A 22,315-nucleotide genomic window follows, 5' to 3' on the forward strand; every position below is an offset into this window, starting at 1 on the left:
AAGTTGCCTTATAATTTGGTCTGTTCTCTGTTGTACATTACGCTGGTCCAGCCCTTATCTTTTCCTAGCTCATCTTTGATATAATTCGGAAGCCGAGCTATGTACATCCAGTCAGGGAGAATATCCTCTTTCCTAATCATCTTTCCTGTATTTTATGACTTTCTTCAGTTAAACCCTAAGTGATTTTTTCATTGTTCATTTTTTCCGGTATTTTTATACCACTTTGATAGTGTTTTTAGTTCTCATCTCCAGCACTTAACTTTACAGTTTGTGCAAAACATCCCTTTGATAGTATTTCTCTTCCTCTGTTCTCTCATTCAAAAGCAGCAGACTGGAGTGTTGCCATCTGATTCCTTTTCTGTATTATGAGGGATGCTGTTGTGATTATAGATTTTCTGTGCTTCAGGTTCTCTGAAGAAGTTGAAAATGAGGTACACTGGATGGACAGTAGTTTTCTGGTTGGGTAATCTTTCATACAGTCCTCCCCTGAACTTGGCACAGCATGTGTTAGGTAACATTAGAGATCTCTATGTACAATTAGTGTTTCTGGAGCAGCAATAGCTGCTCCATAGTTAAAGTTGATGTTAGCTTTCCATTATGAGTCTGATTTTTCAACACTTCTCGACCCACCCCCACAAAAATTAACCCTCCTGAAATTTTGATATGCCATGTGAAGGACATGGCTGGCATGGGAATGCCTGTTATATTTAATGAATATTATATATTCCATCTGTCTGACTGACTGTTATTGCGCTGTTTGCTATGTGACTACAAGGGGTTAATTCAAGCATGGGTTTTTTGCAGGTATGCAGGAAAGGGGACAATAGCTTCAAATACCCTCCCATTTACTGATACTTAAAAGATAATGTAGGGATCATTCCCTTTGAAGTTTTACCTCTGAGCATGCTGAGCTCAACAGTCTGATTTTGTTTGGCATGGGGGCATCCCAGCTTATAACCACAGTGGAGATCCAGCAGAAAAAACTACAACAAAGAACTTTGGATGGAGAAAAAGACTGACCTTGAAGGACAGGAGAGGGTGACATAGACTGCCAAGGAGCAGGCTGAATCCCCCAGTCATCAAAGATTGGGGTGTTGGGAGTAAGATAGTTCTACCTAAACCTTAGGTAAAGCAGATCTGTGTATAGATCTCTTATTTTGTTAAAAACTCTTTTCTCTTTTTATGCCATGTGTTTCTACTGTTTAGATAAAATAAAAGCTTGTTTTGAAAAGACTTTTTTTGTTCACTGTATTCACCGTTGGTCACAGCTCCAGAAGGGTAGGCTTGTAGCCACCACTCCATGTAAGCCACTTGAGAAATTACAGGTGGCACAAAGGGTGCTGTCCCTTTTGTCACAAAGCGTACAACTCTGTGAAGTTTACGCAGAGTATTCCTTACTTCCTTCTGTGTTATTTTATTGATGTTACATATTACATATTTAGGTAACATTTCTGTACCTGCATATGTGTGTGTGTGCGTGTGCGTGCATATATGCATTGATTGGAAAGAGATTAGTTTCCTGTTTTATTCCAAGCACTGAGTTATTTCAAAACACTGTCCCATAGGTTAAAACAATGCATGTTCAAAATTGCCATTATTACTGGGTTACTTTGGCATATTTAAAAGCACTACTTAAACTTTTCTCTTTCGCTTTTGAGAAAGTAACATAGATTTTATTTTAAATTACTTAATTATTTTGTTCTAAACATGAATGTTTCCTTCCACCAGGAGTTGGGGTCTAACTGAATATTAAAAGAGGCATCAAAAGAGCATTTGCTTATAATAAAGTTTTAGAGAAGTAAAACAAAGAAACAAAAAAACAAAACTAGACACTCTGTGTCCACTCTCAAGTGCTGATGAGCCCATCAGATCTGAACAAATAAAAAAGTTGAAAAGCATTAACAGAAACACAGGAAATAAAAGAGCACTTCTTAAACAACGTGCAATTTAGAATGTACAGTATGATCACTATGTAATTGACAAAAAGACAGTTAATATTTAAAAAATATTATCTTGGGTGAAATGTTTTTCAGAAAATGAGGATGTAAGTGCACAGCATAATCACTTTGCAAAGCTTAAGACAGCAGCGTAAAACTTCAAAACAGACAAGAGAATTCAATGAAAATATAAAAAGCTTTATTTTCCAGCAAGGTTTTCCACTGAGAAGAATTCTGCATGTGCTTGTTTTCATTATTCACTAATGTATCCGCTAGCGATCCGCAATATCTTAGGATATTTGCAGAAGGAAACAGGAAATATTTGAAAAAAAATTGAGAGGTTGGTGGGAAGTTGAAGATCATCTTGTTTGGTAAAGACCTGTGGGCAAACCCTGACTGTGCAATAGGGTAAGTACACAAGACTTTAACACATCATTCCACAGGGATAGGGCTTGGTGCAGGAGTATTCCACAGCACTGACCAGTGTTCTACTGGAGTTCCTTCTATAGCAGCACAAGGGAGGGGTGAACCTGAGGGCAGGATTTGGTATGACCAATGGACTTATGACTATGCAGACCCACTAGTCAAAATCTCAAGCTCCCTTTCATAGGAAGAACACTAGACCAGCAGTGTTACTGTAGTATCAGCTCTGTGTCACTTATTTTTACCCACACATAAGTATACATCCAAATACACAAATTAACTGGGCAAAATGATTTACCAGTGAACTTTCCAGAATTAGGTTAGATAGTTCTCCTTCTTTCTCTCTCTCACACACACACCCACACACCCCAAAATGTATGTTATATGTCCAAGAAATTAAACTTTTTAAAAGAAAAACTATTATGTGACAGGCTCTATGGTATCAATAGGACCACAAGGACCCTTCTGTTGAGTCACCCAAGGTACAGTTCACAGTTGCCAAAAACAGGTAATAAGATATAGGGTAATTACTGTAGTCATGCTGTTAGTCAAGTCCAGTTAGCACCAACAGGATATTAATGGAGTGAGGCTGCTGTATTGCTTTTCAAGAATCTGGGGGGCTAAAAGGGGTCACGGAGGGAACCTCTAAGAATAGAGGAAGCTTACACTGAAGATTATGTTTTTATTTTTTGAGTTACCAATAAAGCCAAAGGCTAGGGAGTAGGTGAGTTTGGACACTAACTCTGGGTCTGTCAAGGATGAAATAGAGATTCAAGTTTTACTTTGTAACTAATATGAAAGTTCAGATCCATCTGTTCAAAAACTGGCTCCATAAATTGTATGTGCATTCTTTGGGAGATCACCCAACCTGCACTTGTGTGAACTAACATATATTTGTATGAGTAAAATGGGTAAATGCAAGTTTCCATTTGCAAGCACGGATGCTCATTCTGTGCGTTCAAATGCAGGTTAGTTTTGAAAAGATGGCTCTGAAAATTATGTATTGTGCAATGTTACTTTAAGAAGCAGATGCCATTTGACTTTCATATGGAAGACCCCTGCGGGAGTAGATAAGTACATTTATTGTGGGATGCACCATTGACCTTCTGGACACATTAAAACCTGGAGAGCTAGAACCTGGGACCATAGAGGTGTTGTGCTTCTGATACCACCACGTTGTCACAGAAGGCTTGAACTTAGCTTCCATGGGAGGACCCTGTGAGTCTGGGCTATGCAGGAGATACCACCCACCAAGATCTGAGTGGTGGTCCCTCACAGCCTATGGATTGGCTGGTGCTTGCTTGTGATAAGCTCTAGAATCAGTTTCTGACTATAGTTTATCCTTGAATTTGGTATTAGATTGATGTCTATAACCTGACCCTGCCTGCCTCCTGGCACCTGACTCTTGGGTTGCTTTCTGGCCTGTCTTGGACTCTGACCTCCCGGTCACCTGACCCTGCCTGGTATCTGACTTGGACTGACTCCTGCTCTGACCACTAGGTCTGACAGCCCACATCTCAGTCATGACAGTATGTGCTGTGTGGTGCAGGCTTCAGGGCACCTGGGTGCCTCTTGCTGAAGTTCCAGTTTTTGCTAGTTGGGTCTTGTGTATCATTTGCAGAGTTGTCAACTCATGTTATTTTCATGAGCACTCTGATTTTTTTTCTTTCTTTTTTTTTTAAGTGTCTCAAAGTTCCATAATGAATTTTTGGCTTTCCAAACAATTGCTACCATCTTTTATTGTTCTCCGCGGGACTGAACCACAATGCCCAGAGTGGAGATGGCCACATGGGCTACATGGCTTGGAAACTAGCAGGGGCGGCTCTGTGTTTTTTGCCGCCCCAAGCATGGCTGGCAGGCAGGTGGCTTTCGGCGGCGCTCCTGCGGGAAGTCCGCCAGTCACGTGGATTTGGCGGCATGCCTGCGGGAGTGTTGTTATAGTCTGCACATTCCCTCATACGACTTTTAGACAGATTTTATTATCCAATTATTTTAGTTCCTTATGTTGGGCCTGGGAATGTTAGGCCCGGGACTATAGATACATGGGGGGTGAGTAGCCTCTCTGGTGTTTTATTAAGGGCCTTGTGAGAACATACAAATATAAATGTAAATGTAAAATATAGATATAAAATATGGAATATAATATTGTGTATATAGATATAAGTATGTATATTATAAAATATATGTAATATATACTAATCATTACCCCTATATATAGGTATATAGCTTATAAATGATTGTTATTAATTTGGTAATTAGTGTGCTTTAACTTCTTATTCCATGACATGATTGTTTGGGTGTACCACAGCAGTGTTGATTGCCATCTCCATTCCCTTGTTTACTTTACCTTGCAATTTGGCTTTCTTTGTTTGATGGAACATATAGCAGCACATGCCTATTAACACCACAACCGTTAGGGCCTGGATCCCCATTAGGAATATGCTTAGAGTACGAACTACTGGATGTAAAGTTACATCCTCGGGGATTGCCCACCAGGGTGTTTCCACCGCTTGTTGAACCTTATTCACTTTACGCATTTGCTGCTGGATTAAGTGGGCTATTGGTATTAGTGCTTTATGTTAGCAAAGTCTTGACCATTACTTTAGTTCAGGCCTCATACCGGGCCTTTATCAGGGCCTGCACTTACTACAGGGAGGTCCGCCAGTGCCGCACCATCAGCGTCCCCACCACTGAATTGCTGCCAAAGCCGCGGGACCAGCGGACCTCCCGCAGGCGCACCGCCAAAAGCCACCTGCCTGCCGCCCTCACAGCGACCGGCAGGCTGCCCCCCCACGGCTTGCCACCCCAGGCACGTGCTTGCTGCACTGGTGCCTGGAGCTGGCCCTGGAAACTAGACAGGAAAGTGTGAGGGAATAGGGGGATGTGGAGTCCAATATGGGGGCTGCAGGGGAGGACGTAGAATTTGCACCATACATTCTTTGCCTTGAATTTTGTATTGAATTAACCCACGTGTCAAAGCAAAACTCATTTTACTTCAGAGTCTATTTGCATGATTTTGACTATCTCTGAAATGGCCCTAGGTGTCTCTGAACCTTAGAAACTTCCCATGAAGTTGGTCTGAAAGTGGGTGTAATGAAACTTGAAGCCAGATTACTTTTATGTGGATTTCAGATTGTTGCAAGAATTGCACACAGCTGTGTCCCCCACATATAAAGCAGGTTCAAGTGGAAATGGATTAGTAATATAACCTATGAGAGAAAGTTCAAATAAAAATAGTAGGTCAGGTCCTAAAGACCTTACTTAGATTTTACTCAATAAATCATATGGATTTAAGTGGTAGTTTGACCAAGAAGGGACTTCAGGATCTGGCTGATAGCCATTATGACTAATGTTTTCTGAATAACCAGACATGCACATCAGAATAATTGACCTGTATTATATGTGAAGCACAAACGGTATGGTTAATGCTGAACAGGACAGGAAAAAAAGATGATTCTCTTAATCTCCTTAGGAAGATACTCAATTTACAGTTTAAATAGAAAGACAATACAAAACACAATGGAATATACAGAGGAGGATTCTGTTTAGAACATCTTTCTCTCTGCATTTGTATATCAAATTGTAAAGGGAGAGGCCAGTGACAGTATTTTTGTTGATGGACAACATATGAGGAAGTCAGCTTTGAAGAGGAATTAAAAAAAAGAGCTGGTGTTTCACTGGGATGAGGAGAGAGTTCCAGGCAAAGAACATAAATAAGCAGCCTCTTGCATTCATGTCTGCATTAGTATTTTTGGCTGGTGAAAGCTCTATAATTAAATGAACTCAATCAAGACACCACCGAACATTTTTACCGAGACTGTACATTACAAATTTGTTCTTGCAGTACATGGCTTTGCTTGCTCCTACCTTAAAGTGACCTTCCCTGTACAGCAGGGAAAATAGATTTTCATCTCTCACTGTATTTTTTAGTTTTAAATTTGTACACCTTGAGTGTATGTGTTTCCCCCCCCCCATTCTCAAATCCTCACTGGGAAGACCAAAGCACAGCAGCTACACAGAGTTCCATCTGGCAAGATTGTGCAGTATGCCTTTCAATTTTAGAAATGAAATAAAGCCAGCACTGAACAGTCGGGGAAACTGAAGAGCAAAGGGAAAAAAAACAGATAGCTTGTCACTTTTTATTATTTTTATTAAGCAAAACAACAGGAGCTTCCAAAACCATTTTTATGAAAGTAAATGTTACATTTCCACAAATCTACTGAGTTTAGTCCAGCTTTTATCAAAGGACTAGCGTATTGGTTTTAAACCTGCTTTTATCAAAGGTCTGGCTGCTAAAGAAGGCTATTACATGAATTATAGCAGGGGTAGGCAACCTATGGCACGTGTGCCGAAGGTGGCACGTGAGCTGATTTTCAGTGGCACTCACGCTGCCTGGGTCCTGGCCACCATCCTGGAGGCTCTGCATTTTAATTTAAATTTAAATGAAGCTTCTTAAACATTTTAAAACCCTTATTTACTTTACATACAACAATAGTTTAGTTATATATTATAGACTTATAGAAAGAGACCTTCTAAAAACTTTAAAAAGTATTACTGGCATGCGAAACCTTAAATTAGAGTGAATAAATGAAGACTCGGCACACCACTTCTGAAAGGTTGCTGACCCCTGAATTATAGGAAAGTTTATAAGAAAATACTTGTGCTATTGATTTAGGTATATATTAAAACCCTTCTGCCCATCACCCCTACAGTAAGCCAAGAATTTTAGAATTAGGGCCTTAGGTTCTAACTACCTACTTGTGAGGGTTAAACCAGTAGTGGCTGCACAGGGGATGCACCAAGTCGGCACATCTTTTTTATGCAAATATGTTTAAAATTTACTGTCACAGGATGGGATGGCCCTTTAAGGGAGTTGATTTTAGCCCCACCTGTGACTAATCAGCTGCCTTGCAGATGGTGAGCTTAGAAGACCAACAAGCAGCTCAATCGTTTGTCAGAGCTCTAGAAAGGTTCCTGTAGAAGACCTGGGGTTAGGGAAAGAATATGGAAAGGGGCTTGATATACCTGTCTAGATTAAAAATCTGACTGGGGATATCCAGATGTGTAGGCAGTGGCAGAGGCCTCATCTGGGGTGTTGGTAGGTGGAAAAACCTCGTTTACCTGTCTATATGGATGTTGAAGTGTATTTGTGTTTGAACAATGAAAACATCCATCAGAAAAGGGAGTGAAATATTGACAGTGTGATGGGAGCTTCATTGACATGGCTGGTGAATTGATCCCCCTTCGTTGGTGTGTGAATTGCCCCCCTCCTTGAGAGTGGGGAAAATGAGGTGGAGGAAAGGTCTGATGCTGGGCTTGGGGAGACCCTGTTATACTCAGATTGTATAAAAGTTATCAGAAGTAATAGAGAGGTAAATGTAATGAATGATCTGGCTGTAAAGGTGAAAAATAGCATCCCTATCTGAGACCACTTGTTAATTTCAAATGAGGGAAATCTCACCTTCCACTGGTATTAAAAGGATTCTGGCCAAAATTCCAGTATTCAACTTTTGGACACATTTTCTGGATACTTCTCTGAAGCCAAATAGCAAAGGAGTGTAACTCTATCCCTATAATACTTGCAATGTGGCTAGTTCAGCCATTTCTTACTGTTTCTTCATGGCCAGTTATGAACTTTGACCAGGAAAAATCTGGCATGGAGAATATCACTAGAAAGGAACAGAATGAGGTTGATTACTTCCAAAGCCACTTGGAAATATTTTAATGGTGACCATTGCAAATAGCTTGCAACTGTCATCCATGTAATTCAAGGTATTAACAGTCATCTTTCAATATATGGGACCAAATGCTTACTGACGTCAATGAAAAGCCTCCCATTGATTTCAGAGGACTGTGGAGTAAAGTCCATGACTTTCAGTAAGGGCATGAGGTAATTGTGAAGTTATATGGAGATATTCAGACTTGCACTATTATTAGTATTCTTTCCAAGGGAGTTACTTATATTAACTAGATTGCTACTGTGACAGAAACAGGAACATACAGGAGGGAGCCCACTTGTTAGTGAGTTCAGAGGCGTGTAGCTTGGAGGCTTCTGTGCCACCTTGCTTCAGTTCCATTCTTTTCTCCTCACACCTACACATCTAATATAATGACGAAGGACTACATCAAGCTTTTCCAGGCAATTGAAAGCTTCATTGAAATGAAGATTGCCAATTTTTTGTCTTTATCAGCACCGTGTTGCATATGTAAGTATTCACTGTGGTTCTAATTACAAATCATGTCTCATTTATTTAAGGAGACATTTAAGATTGTACCTCTCCCTCTGTGCATTGCAGTGGGCTTTTGTAGTCTATACTGGGGAATAGTTATGTTTATTAATGTAATAATTCTTGACCTATCATCCGTTGCTGATGATATAGGGAAGATAAATTCTCAAATTGGATTGTTAACCGCAGTGATGACTGATTTTTAACTATTTCCTCTAACTGAGGAAATCAGAACAGTTTTTGATGACATTATGAGTACGAAAACAGAGTTGTGACAACGTTATTAATTATAAGACAGTATAAGATATCCTAATCTTTCTTTCATGCTGTATTCTCTAATGGTTAAAAGAATATGAAGAAAATAAAACGGTTGAAACTATCTGTTTATCGTCTATAAGTTTGAACTGCAACAGGCCCACATTCAAGGGCAAGGCTTATCCCATGTCCAAAGTTAAGTCTTTAAACCACCAGCATTAGTGTGCCTGCCTCTGCTGGGAACACTGGAAACCCATAATATCCCCAACAGCTCTTGGGACACTTAATTGGTTTCTCTATGATTTACCGCTCTTTTTGCTAAAATTCTTGTTCATAGTTTGAATTTTAAAAAATACTAAAAACTAGTTTTATTCTCAGCTCTATGCTGCAGGGATCATTTTAGCCTTGCTACCTCTTAGCACCTTAGTTTGGATGGACTTAGTTATCCTTGCTACAAATCCTGCTTCTTTTGCCTCTTGCATTGCTTTACTGTTCCTAGCTACGTATTCTGGACCTTACAGATGCCTATATACGGTTAGACATACATTCTCAGCCACTAGATGCATCTCAGGTTTCTGACAGCAGAACCGTACCAGTGTTGTTATTTAAGCTTGTGTCAGTACCATATGTGTTTTGTGACATTTTTAGCAGTTCTACAAAGAATAGAAGCAGTGCATGTTTTTGCCTACTTGTGTGACTGGCTGACCAAGAACAGCACACTTGAAGGAATCCCACCATTTCTCCATGTTACCAGTGAAGGGCTTTAGTCACTAGCTTGCTCCTCAGAGTAAATTGGAGTACAAAGATTCCCTATTGGACATGCTTCACTTCAAAGCCTTCCTAACTCATGGTAGGATCTAAAATATGGTGAAACTAGCCAAGAGGATGTTTTGATTGGCCTGGTGACCACCAGAGTATTTATGGTGGCCTGGTCATGCCCTTAGCAAGTCCCAAGAGGTGACATCATCAATTATCACAAGCCATAAAGAGATTTTTGTACTGTATCTGGGTGATAGGCAACTTCTGCGATGCTCCAGCTTGGTAATGGTCCAAAACCAATATGCAGTTAGAAGAGCATTTCCATATTCCTCTGAGCCAAAATGGTACAATCATGGATGCATTCTGCCTAGGATGGGAAGCACTTGCAGAGGGGCTTCATTATCAAGATTTTTGGTGTCTCCAAAAGTTATCCTGCTACATACATATTCTGGGGACTAGGGTGGCCTGGTTGGAAGTGGACTTTGAGAGCCCTCATATCTCATAAAGTGGTCCTGATTTAAAAGAAGAATCAGGCCATCAGTTTTACATAAACAAAGGATATAAAGGATCTTGATTCCTAATCCTGCAGCGACAAGACTAGGCAATATTTCGCAAGACGTTCCCAGATGCCTTTTGCCTGGCAGGAAAGGGAAATGTTATCAGAGCAGGCTATGTGGTTATAGAGTTGAGAAGTGGTGACCAGATCAGAGGATGATAGATCTTTCTTCTGTGGGGAGCATCCCATATTGTCTGCCACTCCACTGAACACCAGGACCCTTGTGTTCTGTTGAAGGCACCTGATAAAGATTGCACTGGTGATGGACACTTTCATTCTCTTTGGGGCAGTAGGAAGGATAGAATTTCATGGATGGCTACTCCCCCATTCACTATGCTAGCAAAGGCCCTGATTAAGCCCAGTAGAGAGACATTTCATGAACTTTATGCCCCCCCCATTGGCTAAGGCAAACATGGTTTCCAGTCCTGATGGAATTGGTGCTGATCTTACCACATCAGATCATAAGGAAACAAGGGATCTCTTTACATCTAGTCAGGGTTCCTTTTCCCTGTCAGTGTGGCTTCTGAAAGGGTAGTCATCCTAGCAGCATGGAAGCAGGTTGTGAGATGAGCATACCAACATATGTGGGAAAGGATTCATTTGGCTGCAATTCAGTGTTTCATGAATGAGTTTCATGAATGAAAGTAGACTAGTTTTTCTGCATCCCATAGTCATTTTCTGGGGCCTCATTAAGAAGTCACCTGTGTTTGGGGAAATTCGTGTGGTTCTGAGTAACATGATGAAAGCTCCTTTTGAACCACTGAGAGATCACATTTCTAAGGTCATTTTCCTGATGGCAGTGACTTCAGCTTGTAGAATGTATGAGCATCAAGCACTGGTGACTATTAAAAGTTGCACTGTTCTTCTTTAAGGATAAGGTAATGTTGTACTGTGGTCTCATAGTAAATGCCTTTCAGAAGTCATGATGGAATTTCACCTATTGTAGGGCAGACTCATATCATCTTCCTAATTGGTGATAGCCAAAAAGACATAGCAGTGGAACTCATGCCAGTCACATATATGGAGCATAGACCAAGAACTTCTGTAACTGCACATTCTCTGAAAACAAGAATTGCAAACACAAGTACAACTAGTTTTCTCTTTAAAAAAATTACAATTCTATAAAACCATGAAATGAACTAGTGGTTAACTTTAATTTTTTTTATTTTTGTGTGTTATGCACATCCTCAGTATCAGAACTAACACTTAAAATGGGACTTCAGTTTTTTAATTGGTAATTGCTGTATCTGCACAGTCTAGCTGCGTGCCAGTGTTATAAAATATTAATGGAAAATGTCATAAAAACCTATAGAGCATGATTGAATGAGGGAAGACGAGGTTGTAAGCTTGAAGCTGCAGCAACTTTAGTGATTGCTGGCTCAGTGCCATAATTACAATTTTGTATTAATAATGCCACTTCAGAGCTGGTGTGCATAAATCAGATTCCTTTCTTGTTTTCCCCCTTTCTCCCCTTGAAAAGGGGAACCATTGGAATATATTCTGAGTCAAAGATGTTTGCTAATCATGCTAGCACTTTCTAGAATAGGTATGGTTAGTGCTAAACTGTTGTAGTTTGATGTACAGTATGCTCACTTTAGGCATGTGTACCTTTTTAATTCTGGCTCCTCTTGCCCCCATTCCTGGTGATGTTGCTCAGTATGCAAGCCTAATAAGTTGATTACAAGAATGTGGGATTGGAATCAATCCATTTGCCTAAAATAGTTGTTGGGTTGCTGAAAGTCTCCATTTAACTCCCTTACCTAAGATCAGAGCATCTCCCCATAATGGTCTCAGTCTCCAGCAGCCTTGCTCTAGGAAAAACAATCCAAATGTTATTCCGCATCTCTGCATGGATCTTTTGCGTAACTGCTCCAGCTAGATCTGTTCTAAATGTTTCTTGTGTGTTAACCCCCTCCCCCAAATTAAGTTTATTATTCATAAATAAGAAAATTGATCATACTGAGTGGAAGTAAAAATCAGGTTGAGACATTGTACTCTGTGCAAGGTTTAACCTATACAGTAAATCTGCAATAATCCTCAAACCAGGTCTCTAAGATTCCCCTCTGTTCTTATTGTGACAGTAAGTCATGCTTATTTATGGTGAGTTACACTATGAATATTTTGCAGTTTACTATCAATAATACATCTCTCTGTCTAACTGGGAGGTGCCTAGCATACAGAGCAGATGGAAGATATGATCCCTGCCCCATGTAGTTTATAAGGTAAATTGAACATGATATAACAAACAGGACACAAGACAGTTGGGAGTGCGGGAATGGAGTTGGGAGCAGAATCAATGACACTACAAGATTACTTTCCTCCATGAGGGCTAGTGTACAGCATTATGTGTGGTGTTTGATGACTTAGTTAATTTCACTAGACCTATTTATGCTATGACTCTTGAGGATGGATTTGAATAAGGAGAGGGGGTAATGTCCTTGTGGATCCACTCAGAATGAGCATTCTAAGCAGTAGGGTTGATGTGGAAGAAAGTGTGACATCATTTACAGGAAAAGCAAATTAACTGGGTCAAAGTGACATTGTTAGCAGAGCCAAAAGGTGGGAAATGGAGATGCAAAAATAGATCTGGGGCTCAATCTCCCTCTGTGCTGAAGTTATACTTTGTGCACCTGAAAGTGGGGAGCCAAAGGAAGCCAACTCTAATGACCATGATTATCTTGATGACTTCCTGCAGCAGCAAACTACAGGTTGTGACTACTTGATACATGAAATATTTGTGCTGTATTTTTGTTTTGTTGACTATCTTGCTGTTCCCATGTTAAGGAGATGCAAAAAGGAAAGACTGACCAGTTTGCAGAACGCCTTTAATCTTTTCCAATACACAGTGTTTTATTTCTTTGGATCCTAGCTCAAATTCAGCCCAGGTTAGAAGTACCAGCAAGTCAGAGCACATTGATAGAGCACTGTGGAGAGACTTGCACTGTTGGTGCTTGTGTTGTACCTGCTGAAAGGATAAGGAGAGGACTTCATTTAATTTACAGAACTATATCCAGCAACTTTCACAAGGTCTAAATTCAGTTGAAAATCCTGTTATCTGTTATGTCCTTCTGTGGTCATTTATTTTCCCTCAGAGAAGCATAATAAAAATTCTTAGGGGGTAATATAAGTGAAGAGGATATTAAGGACATTACTGTTGCCCTCTGGAAGAGCATTTTGTGTTCCTGCAGGTTTGGACACTGATCAGAGATGGGTTTTTTAATATTATTAAGTGCTCACTGGAAAATGCCTTCTTTCAATAATGTAAGTATTCTCTGGAGTCATTTCTTTTTCTTTTGGAAGATTTTACTTTTTTTCTTGTACAGACCTGTGAGTAATTAAAGGTTTGGGAACTAGTTGCACCAGGGCATTTAGGGAATTCGTGAATGTGAATAACATGGAATTGGTTTCAAATAACATATAACTGTACACATTCTCTTTATTATTCTGAAGGGCATGCAAAAATGTAGTAAATATGGTTTACTTTAAGTTATTATACCTAATATTTTCTGAGGTAGCTCAGTGTGTGATCCAAAGCTATTCAAATGTCATAATACTAAAAGAAAAAAAGACAAGCATAGATACTTGTGAATTATTTTGGCTAGCAAGCAAAGCAATTCTTTCCTCTTCTGGCTGCCCCACCCTACTGGTACTAGTAAATAAGATTCAGTCTGTAAGTTGCAGGTAAATAAATAGCCTGAAGATCATCAGACTGATGGCAAGAAGTTAATTCTCAAGAATTTACCATTATCATATTATGAATTAATCCAATAGATGAATCACCCATGACTTGTCATCTTTCAGTTTTCATGTAATTGTGTGACTCATGCTGCAAGATTTCCTCTTCACTAAGGTAATGGAAAAGTCATGTTTGGTAGCCTGACACTTTAAGCATGTTTTCAATATGTTATTGGTGAGTAAAATTAAAATCATAAGACCATAAGGCCATACTGGGTCAGACCAAAGGTCCATCTAGCCCAGTATCCTGTCTTCTGACAGTGGCCAATGCCAGGTGCCCCAGAGGGAATGAACAGAATAGGTAATCATCAAGTGACCCATCCCGTCGCCCATTCCGCGCTTCTGGCAAACAGAAACTAGAGACACCATCTCTGCCCATCCTGGCTAATAGCCATTGATGGACCTATCCTCCATGAACTTACCTAGTTCTTTTTTGACCCTGTTATAGTCTTGGCCTTCAGAACATTCTCTGGCAAACAGTTCCACGGGTTGACAAACAAACAATTAAAAACTGGGAAGTAAATGTTTCTGGAGATTTCAACCATTGGGCACAATCCTACAAAGCTTTAACATTTATACAATACTTAACACATTACTAACTATTTAGGGGGGGAGATTTTCAAAGGCCCCGGGGGGGAATCAGGCATTCAGCTTCCACTGAAAGTCAATGGGATTTGGATAACTAATTTCCCTTTGTACCTTTGAAACTCTTGTAGTTAATCATTATCCCCCCCTCCCCCCCATGTGAGGTAGGTAAGCAGTACCCAGCTCCTCTTTGCAGACAGAGAAACAAAGGGAGAACAGTTAAGTGCTGCCTCAGAATCAGGAATCAAATGCAATAGTTCCTTATTCTCAGCCTTGTGCCTAGGTTTAGACCATTCTGCCATTAATGCTGTTGAGCGACCCCTCCTAGGGGCTGGGGGTCACACATGCTGCTTAGCTGCAGGCAGCCAGCTTAGAGGGCGTTTTGGGTAGCACAGGTGCCATCAGTGGCAGCTTGGGTGCTATAGCAATTAAAAATAGAAGACAGTGTCTTTGTGAACCCCTGAATCAGTAGCCTCAGACTCAGTTTTCATTTCGCTGTCAGTGGTCTCCCTCTGACTGGTTCCTTATGTAACTTTAGCACCCTGGTGGCCAAGATGGAGTCTGCTCTGCAGGCAGCTCTGGCCAAGAGAAGAATGTGCAGGAATGCAGCAGGAAAAATCCCTTCCACCCCAGGGGCACCTGTTCCAAACCCCTCAGAGTGAACACACGCACCCCCAGGAAAAGTACAATGAATATAACAAAGGGAAGTATTTATTTATAGAGGGATGAGAGGAGAAAAACAACAAGGGGAAATATAGGGAGAGCAGTAAAACAGTGCTGCATCCAAGCCAAGGCCCCACGGGCCCAGTGGGAGCACAGTTTGGAGGGGCAGACACAAGCAATGTGTCTGCACACAATGTTCAGGAGTCCCAAGCAAAGTTCCAGTCCGGTGGTGAGTCTCTGCTTGGTGCTCCTGGCGCGTCTTCGGACATTCCCAGCATTCCCAGCAAACCCCTCTTCTGCCGCTCTCTGCAAAGCCACACAGAGCGACCAACTCCCCACTTAACTATTTAGCAGCCTCCCTCATTCCCAATGCAGAGTCACAAGCCCCAGTACTCACAGCCCTACACAGCTCTGGGCAGCCATGATACTGGGTCCAGCTCCAGCCTGTCCGTCTCGGGCGATTCCTCTCTGGCACAGTGCTCCTCCTGGCTCCTGTCCTGGGGTGTCCCCAATCGGCTGCCCTGTCCTTCCCAGGCTTCAGGCAGGTTCTCTGCTGCTTCCTTTGCAAGGGTCTGCAGGCTGCTGCCTCTCTCTCCCTCCGAGCTCCAGAGCCACCCCCCGCAGTTTCCCTCCTTTTTCCCTCACTCTCCCCTTCCCCCCTAGGAAAAAAGATGTAAAGGGGCCATGCTCTCTAAACCCCAAAGGGGTTACACTTAGGGCAGGTCCATACTCACCACGCGGGTTGACACGGTGAGTTCGACTTCTCCGAGTTCGAACTATCGCGTCTAATCAAGACGCGATAGTTTGAACTCCCCGCGCGCTCCGGTCAACTCCGGAACTCCGCCACCGCGAATGGCGGTGGCGGAGTCGACCTTGGAGCCGCGGAGTTCGACCCCGCCGCATCTGGACGGGTAAGTAAGTCGAACTAGGGTACTTCGAGTTCAGCTACGCTATTCGCGTAGCTGAACTTGCGTACCCTAGTTCCACCCCCCCCCCCCTTAGTGTAGACCAGGCCTTAGTTTTACCTTCTGGCCAAATCAAAAAGCCTTCCCCTTCCCCCACTGGGTTAAATAAGAGTCCAACAAGCAGGACTACAAATATCTTCACCCTGTTCCATTTTCTGGATCACAATCCTCTCCGCAGGGCCTGTGAGACCACCTCTTCTTGCTTGCAGGGCCTCAAAAAGTCCATACCATTATGGGTGTTGGCCTTTAAGGGTAGGCACCAGGAATAATACTCTTGCTACTATCCCAAAGCCCAGACAAGGGTGGCTTTAGGAGGGAGAGTGCAAATAACTTATGATTTTTAGTAGGCTAAAAATTACATTTAAAGAAGATATGCTCTAGTTCAACCACAGCTATGGGACTTGAGGCAGAAATTAATGTATGGAAGTCCTATGATGTGTTACGCAAGAGGACAGAGTAGATGATCACAAATGACTCTTCTGGCCTTTTAAATCTATGATTCTGTTAATTTAATTTTCAGTTTGTTTGTTTTAAAACACTCCAGTCTAGTTCTGATTTCAGTGCAAATTGTTTTCTTTGTTTTCTTTCGAACAGGTGCAGCTAGTTACAACAGTTTTTATGTTTTCTGCAAAAGTTTCTGCCAAGCTGTGAAGCCTGGAAAACTGCGGGTCCGTTGCAGTACATGTAAAGAAGGGACACTGACTCTGACAAGGGTAAGCAAGAGATTTCAAGTTTTTAGAGGTAAAAATTATGTATTGAGAAATAATATAAACATATTAACTGCTGTTTGTAGCTTTGAAGATGAAAACAAAGATTTGTAAACATTTTATTTATCCTTCCACTTCCACTGTTGTTTTTTTTTTTTTTTTGCTCAGTTCATTCATGGAAAACTTTTCAAACTTGCACTCTGATCTTGCAAAGACTTGAGCAGGTGCTTAATTTTATGCACTGTGGGAAGTCCAGTGGACATATTACATCTGGGTTCCACAAGACTCTGAGCATTAGGTGCTGAGACCTGGATCCACAAGGGACTTTTAGGCACCTAGAATATCACTGGAACAACACTGTGATTCACAAACCCTGAGTTAGGCACCTAGGATCCCTATACAATGAATGGGGAGAGATTCATAAAATTCCAGAGGGGACCAATGTAATCATCCTGTATAACACAGGCTATAGAATTTCACCAAAATAATTCCTCGAGTGGATCTTTTAGAAGAACATACAATCTTGATTTTAAAATTGCGAGTGGTAGAGAATTCACCACGGCCTATGGTAAATTGTTCCAATGTCTAATTACACTCCCAGTTAAAAATGTGTGCCTTACTTCCAGTCTGAATTTGTTTAGTTACAACTTCCAGCCATTGGATTGTGTTATACCTTTCTCTGCTAGACTGAAGAGCCCATTATTAAATATTTGTTCCCCACGTAGATTGTTATAGACTATAATCCAGTCATCCCTTAACCTTCTCTTTGAGTTGTTTGAGTCTGTCACTTTAAGGCATGTTTTCCAATCCTCTAATCACTCTTGTGGCTCTTCTGTGAAGCCTTTCCAATATAGCAACATCCTTCTTTACCACTACCCCAATTTTTGTCATCTGCAATCTTGATCAGTGATGACTCTGTTTACTTCCAAGTAATTGATAAAAAGGTTAAATAATATAGGGCCAAGTGCCAATCCCTGCAGGACTGGACTGAAAACACACACACTTGATGATTCCTCGTTTACAATCACATTTTGAAACCTATCAGTTTTTAATCCATGTAATGTGTTGCCATGTTAGTTTTATATCATTCTAGTTTTTTTTAATCAAAATGTCATTCAGTACCAGGTCAAATGCCTGACAGAATTCTAAGTCTAAGAGATAGGCACTTAAGGATGCACAAAAGCCGGCATGTTAGGTTGCTTCCTGCCTAAGTTAGCCAGTAGGAGATGCCAATGAGAGGGGAGTGTGCTAAGCCCCTCCTTTCTCATGGAGATAGACACTTAAGTTGGGGTTGCCGGGAATCACCTACCTCTGCTAGCAATCCACAACTGGAACCCCTCTACTGGAGTAAGGAGGCTTAGGTGCTGTGGTAGGGTGCTATTAGCAGCTATAAATAGACCCCCTGTGGGGAACCTGCATGCTCATCACTTACCACACTCAGGGCACTGGGTAGTCAAAGTAGTAGGGAGTTAGTCTGACTGGGTTAGTGCGGATCACTTGCACCTGTAGGGATTCTGATGCGATAATTAGTTCACCAGCTGGATTGCTCAGAGAAGAAAGCAAGCAGCATAAAAGGCTGAGCCAGAGAGCAGGAGGAAGGACACTGATCTGCTGCTATATTGTGCTGTACCTGGAACATAAGAGAAGAAATAATAATAAAGATATTTGGTGACAGTACGCTGGTGGAATGTGTCTGCTATTCAGTCACCAGGAGGGCTTGTCAGCTCAGGTTTCCAGGGCTGGAGTGAGAACTCACTTACACCTTTTGTGGATCTGGGCACCTAAGTCATTTTTTGTGAGAATGAGTTAGGCACCTGCCTCGCACCACACAAAAAGGCCAGAGGAGGTAGCATACCCATGTATAACTTTGGTCCAGTGTTTAGAGCACATGCCTGGCAAATAGGAAACCTGGGTTCAATTTCCCTCTTAGGCAACAAGGGGGAGCGGATTTGGGCAGGGGTCTGCCAGCTTTCTCAGAGTACTCTAACTACTGGGCCATGGCATAGTCTGATATGAGAATCTCTCCTATTGAAGCTGTTCCACGGTATATAAATAATTTAGTCATTGGAGCAGAAGGACTGGACTCTGGGTCTCCCTCTAAGTGGGTGCCCTAACCATCAGGCTGCAGAGTGGGCACCTCCACCTTCATTTACCCCATGCTCAGTTTTGAATGTGACCTGACCCTGTAGGAAACCCCTGAATGCACCTATGAGATTGGGCCCCAAAGACAAGATAGGTGGATGAAAGCCTATATTCTCCCATTTTGTGGATTACTCTGGGCTTGGGTGGGAGATATGTGTCTAGGCATCTCCAGTGGGGCAGCAGTGTACATGCTCAGAAGCAGAAATTTAGGCACCTAGGAAACTTTTACTGCAAAAATGTAGGTGCCGAGTGAGTTTAGGGTTGGCTTGGCTGCTGCCTACAGGGTTAGGCAGCAGCCGAGCAAGGGTTTTGTGACTGTCAGTGGAAACTAAAACTGGACTTGGGCACCTATGTCTGCGTGTTAAGCATCTAAGTACTTTTATGGATCTGGCCCTGAGTTACAACAGAGAGAGTGGAGGACCATACCTCAGTTCTCCTGGTTAATTTTGGAGGGTGTGGAATCAGACAGGGAAGAATTAAGAGGCTGTACAGCTGCTCTTGTTAATCTGTCAGGCCCAGCTGTGGGTTGCGCGAACAGAAGGTTGCCAGCAGAGTGACTACAGCCTACAGGCTATCAATCAGTGCTCATTGTGTGATCTTCGTGGGTCTGTAGATGGGCAGATAGGACTCCTGACCTGAAATACGCAGGTCTCAGAATCTTGCTTATGGCTTATGATTCATGTAGGGTTGACCCTAGATCAATGGCACCCCAGGCAAGGAGCATCTTCAGTGCCTCCCCCCTCCATTTGTAAAACTTTTGAATACCTTACTTTTTATTGCATTTGTAGCCCATTTCACGACTTTGATGCAAGCATGATTTATCCCTGTCAGATAAGACGATACATTTGCATGCTAGGATCTGTAAATCTGTATTTATTCATGCCATATATAAGCAAATAAAAAAAGTTTCCTCTAAGCATATAGAAAATTCTTAATTTTAAGAATAATTTAAATGTACTAACATCAAGAAATTGAACTGTGCACCAACATTGGGTGGACCCTCAGTATTAAATAGTGTTACAGTAGGTGACAGCCTTGGAATGTTAACCCTAGTCCTTTAGTTCAAAAGATCACTTACAATTACACAATAAAGCAAGGTTCACAGTATTGCAGCTGGGCTCTCACTTTGTGCTTATATCTCAGTGACTGACTGGTGATGCCCCGGCCGTTATATACACCCAGGGACATGGCTGACAACATTCTAGGAGGGTCAAGGAAAATATAGTTCTCAGAAAGCCTGGAAGGTTCCACGAGATTTTACAAAGGTCCAGAACATTCTAGGAGGTTAGTGAAAAATGAATCCACATACGGAATACCTGAAACATTTTACTTCAAACATTATGTTTTCCCTTTTGTCGCTAACAACAAAAACAGCACCCTGAGCCCGGCGCTCCCCAAGCCGGCACCCCAGGTGGTCACCTAGGTTGCCTGATCCTAAATCCAGCTCTGGTTTCATGTGACAGATGCCTGTTTACCTATAAACAGCTCCCTCGTGTGGCTCTGTATTGGTTGATCAATTGCCAATAAATATACTATGTGTTGTTACTAGTTATTTGGATCTATCTGCTGGTTTGGTTAGCCCACTGTGACTTTGTCTGGACAGCAGAGTGCCAGTGTCTGTAGCCTCACATCTTCAGTCAAGAATTTGTTAAATGTTTACCAGAGTTCAAAGAAGTCGGTTCCCAGACAGACCAGGAGGTAGCAGGTGGAATCTGAGAGGATTACTACCACCCAGAAGGAAGGATAGGGCGGTAGCCTGCTAACATCAGCTGCCATATATAAAAAGGAGGAAGAATTAAGTAGTGAATATTGTGCATGAATGGAGATTTAGGTGGTAATTGTGTACTTTTGCTTTTACCCCCCAAAATGTTGAGCACTTGTATTGGATTTGGGTTGCATCCTGAAAAAGGAAGGATGTTGGTTGAATACGTACATATATCTCCAAAAAGGGGACGACTTAGAGGATTTTTTGTTTGAGGCTTGAGGAGTTTTATTGCTTATACACTGGGGAGTGAGAGCTTTTCTTATACTGCCTGAAGTCCATCACCTGAGGTAGCTATAAAAGTGGCTTCATTTTTTTTCAGAAGAACTGAGCACCCACAGCTCCCATAGATTTCAAGGGGCTTTGTGTGCTGTTTGGCACCTTTGGAAATCAAGGTACTTTTAATAGGTGTCTACATTTGGCCAGCAGGGGGGGGGCCGGCGCGGCCGGCATCCGATCCTGGGAGCGGGCTTGGGGTTCGGCGAGCCTTGGCTCGCTTAGCTCAGGTCGGCGGGTCGCCGACGAGCGACGAGCCCGCAGGCATGACCGCGCGTCCCCCTTTCCGGGCCCGTGGACTGCCCCAGGCATGCCGGGCGGAGCCCGCCGCGGAGCTCCCGAGCCGGGCCCGCGACCCGCGCCGCGCGCGCGCGGGGTCCCGTCCCGGCCCGCCGGTTCCGACCCGCCGGCATGCCGGCGGAGCTCCACTGCCGAATGCCGCCGCCTCCCCCGCCGGAGCCGCTGGAAGAGAGGGGGGACCCCCCGCGGGGGGGGGCGGCGCGCGCGCCGCTGCTTGGGGGGGGCCTACTTTGTAGAGCCGCCCCTGATTTGGCCTTAACTTTGGTTCACAAAGAGCGATGGGTTTTGCTTTCCATTTTTTGTTCAATAGCTTCTGAGGGCTAGTCTACACTTACCAGCCGGGTTGACGCGGTGAGTTCGACTTCTCGGAGTTCGAACTATCGCGTCTAATCTGGACGCGATAGTTCGAACTCCGGAAGCGCCAAGGTCGACTCCGGTACTCCACCACTGCAAAAGGCGGTGGCGGAGTCGATCTTGGAGCCGCGGACTTCGATTCCGCGGCGTCTGGACGGGTGAGTAGTTCGAACTAGGGTACTTCGAATTCAGCTACGCTATTCATGTAGCTGAATTTGCGTACCCTAGTTCGACCCCGCTTCTTAGTGTGGACCAGCCCTGAGTGTTTATGTCCAATGCTTCAGGGAGATCATTTTAAATGAAAAATATCTATCCTCATTGAAATAATTAAGTATGATAAACATTGCCAAATTGTTATTTGAATTGTTATTCAAAAACTTCTGTCTTTTAGACAAAACTTTAACGTTATGCTTAAGTCATTTGAGGGTCCCTTTAACTTATTATCGAGGCTTTGAAGAAACATATTGAGGCATTCCAGATGAACAATTGTAAATGTATCTCAATCAGTCAATTCTAATGATATGTAAAATTGTAAATTGAAGACTCCCACAGAACCTTTGAGAAAGATTGCTCTTTTTTGTACTTCGAGAAACTAATTAATGGTACTTTCTTAAAGGTATTTCTCTCTAAAGAGAAAGAGGTGCATGGACTAAGATCTCCTTCCAACAG

The 22,315-nt window shown here is 42.3% G+C and overlaps 1 protein-coding gene across 5 annotated transcripts in view; it reads left to right on the forward strand.

The window, feature by feature from the left end:
* Positions 1–22,315, forward strand: part of PRKN (parkin RBR E3 ubiquitin protein ligase) — a 1,176,340-nt gene that overhangs the window by 441,448 nt on the left and 712,577 nt on the right. For all 5 annotated transcript variants that reach the window (XM_039529610.1, XM_039529612.1, XM_039529609.1 and 2 more), the window contains one exon: positions 16,700–16,818. In XM_039529610.1, the coding sequence (XP_039385544.1) occupies positions 16,700–16,818 (119 nt within the window). The remainder of the gene's footprint in view (positions 1–16,699; positions 16,819–22,315) is intronic.

The sequence above is a fragment of the Mauremys reevesii genome, linkage group 3 (assembly GCF_016161935.1).
Source record: "Mauremys reevesii isolate NIE-2019 linkage group 3, ASM1616193v1, whole genome shotgun sequence".
NCBI classification, from domain to species: Eukaryota; Metazoa; Chordata; order Testudines; family Geoemydidae; genus Mauremys; species Mauremys reevesii.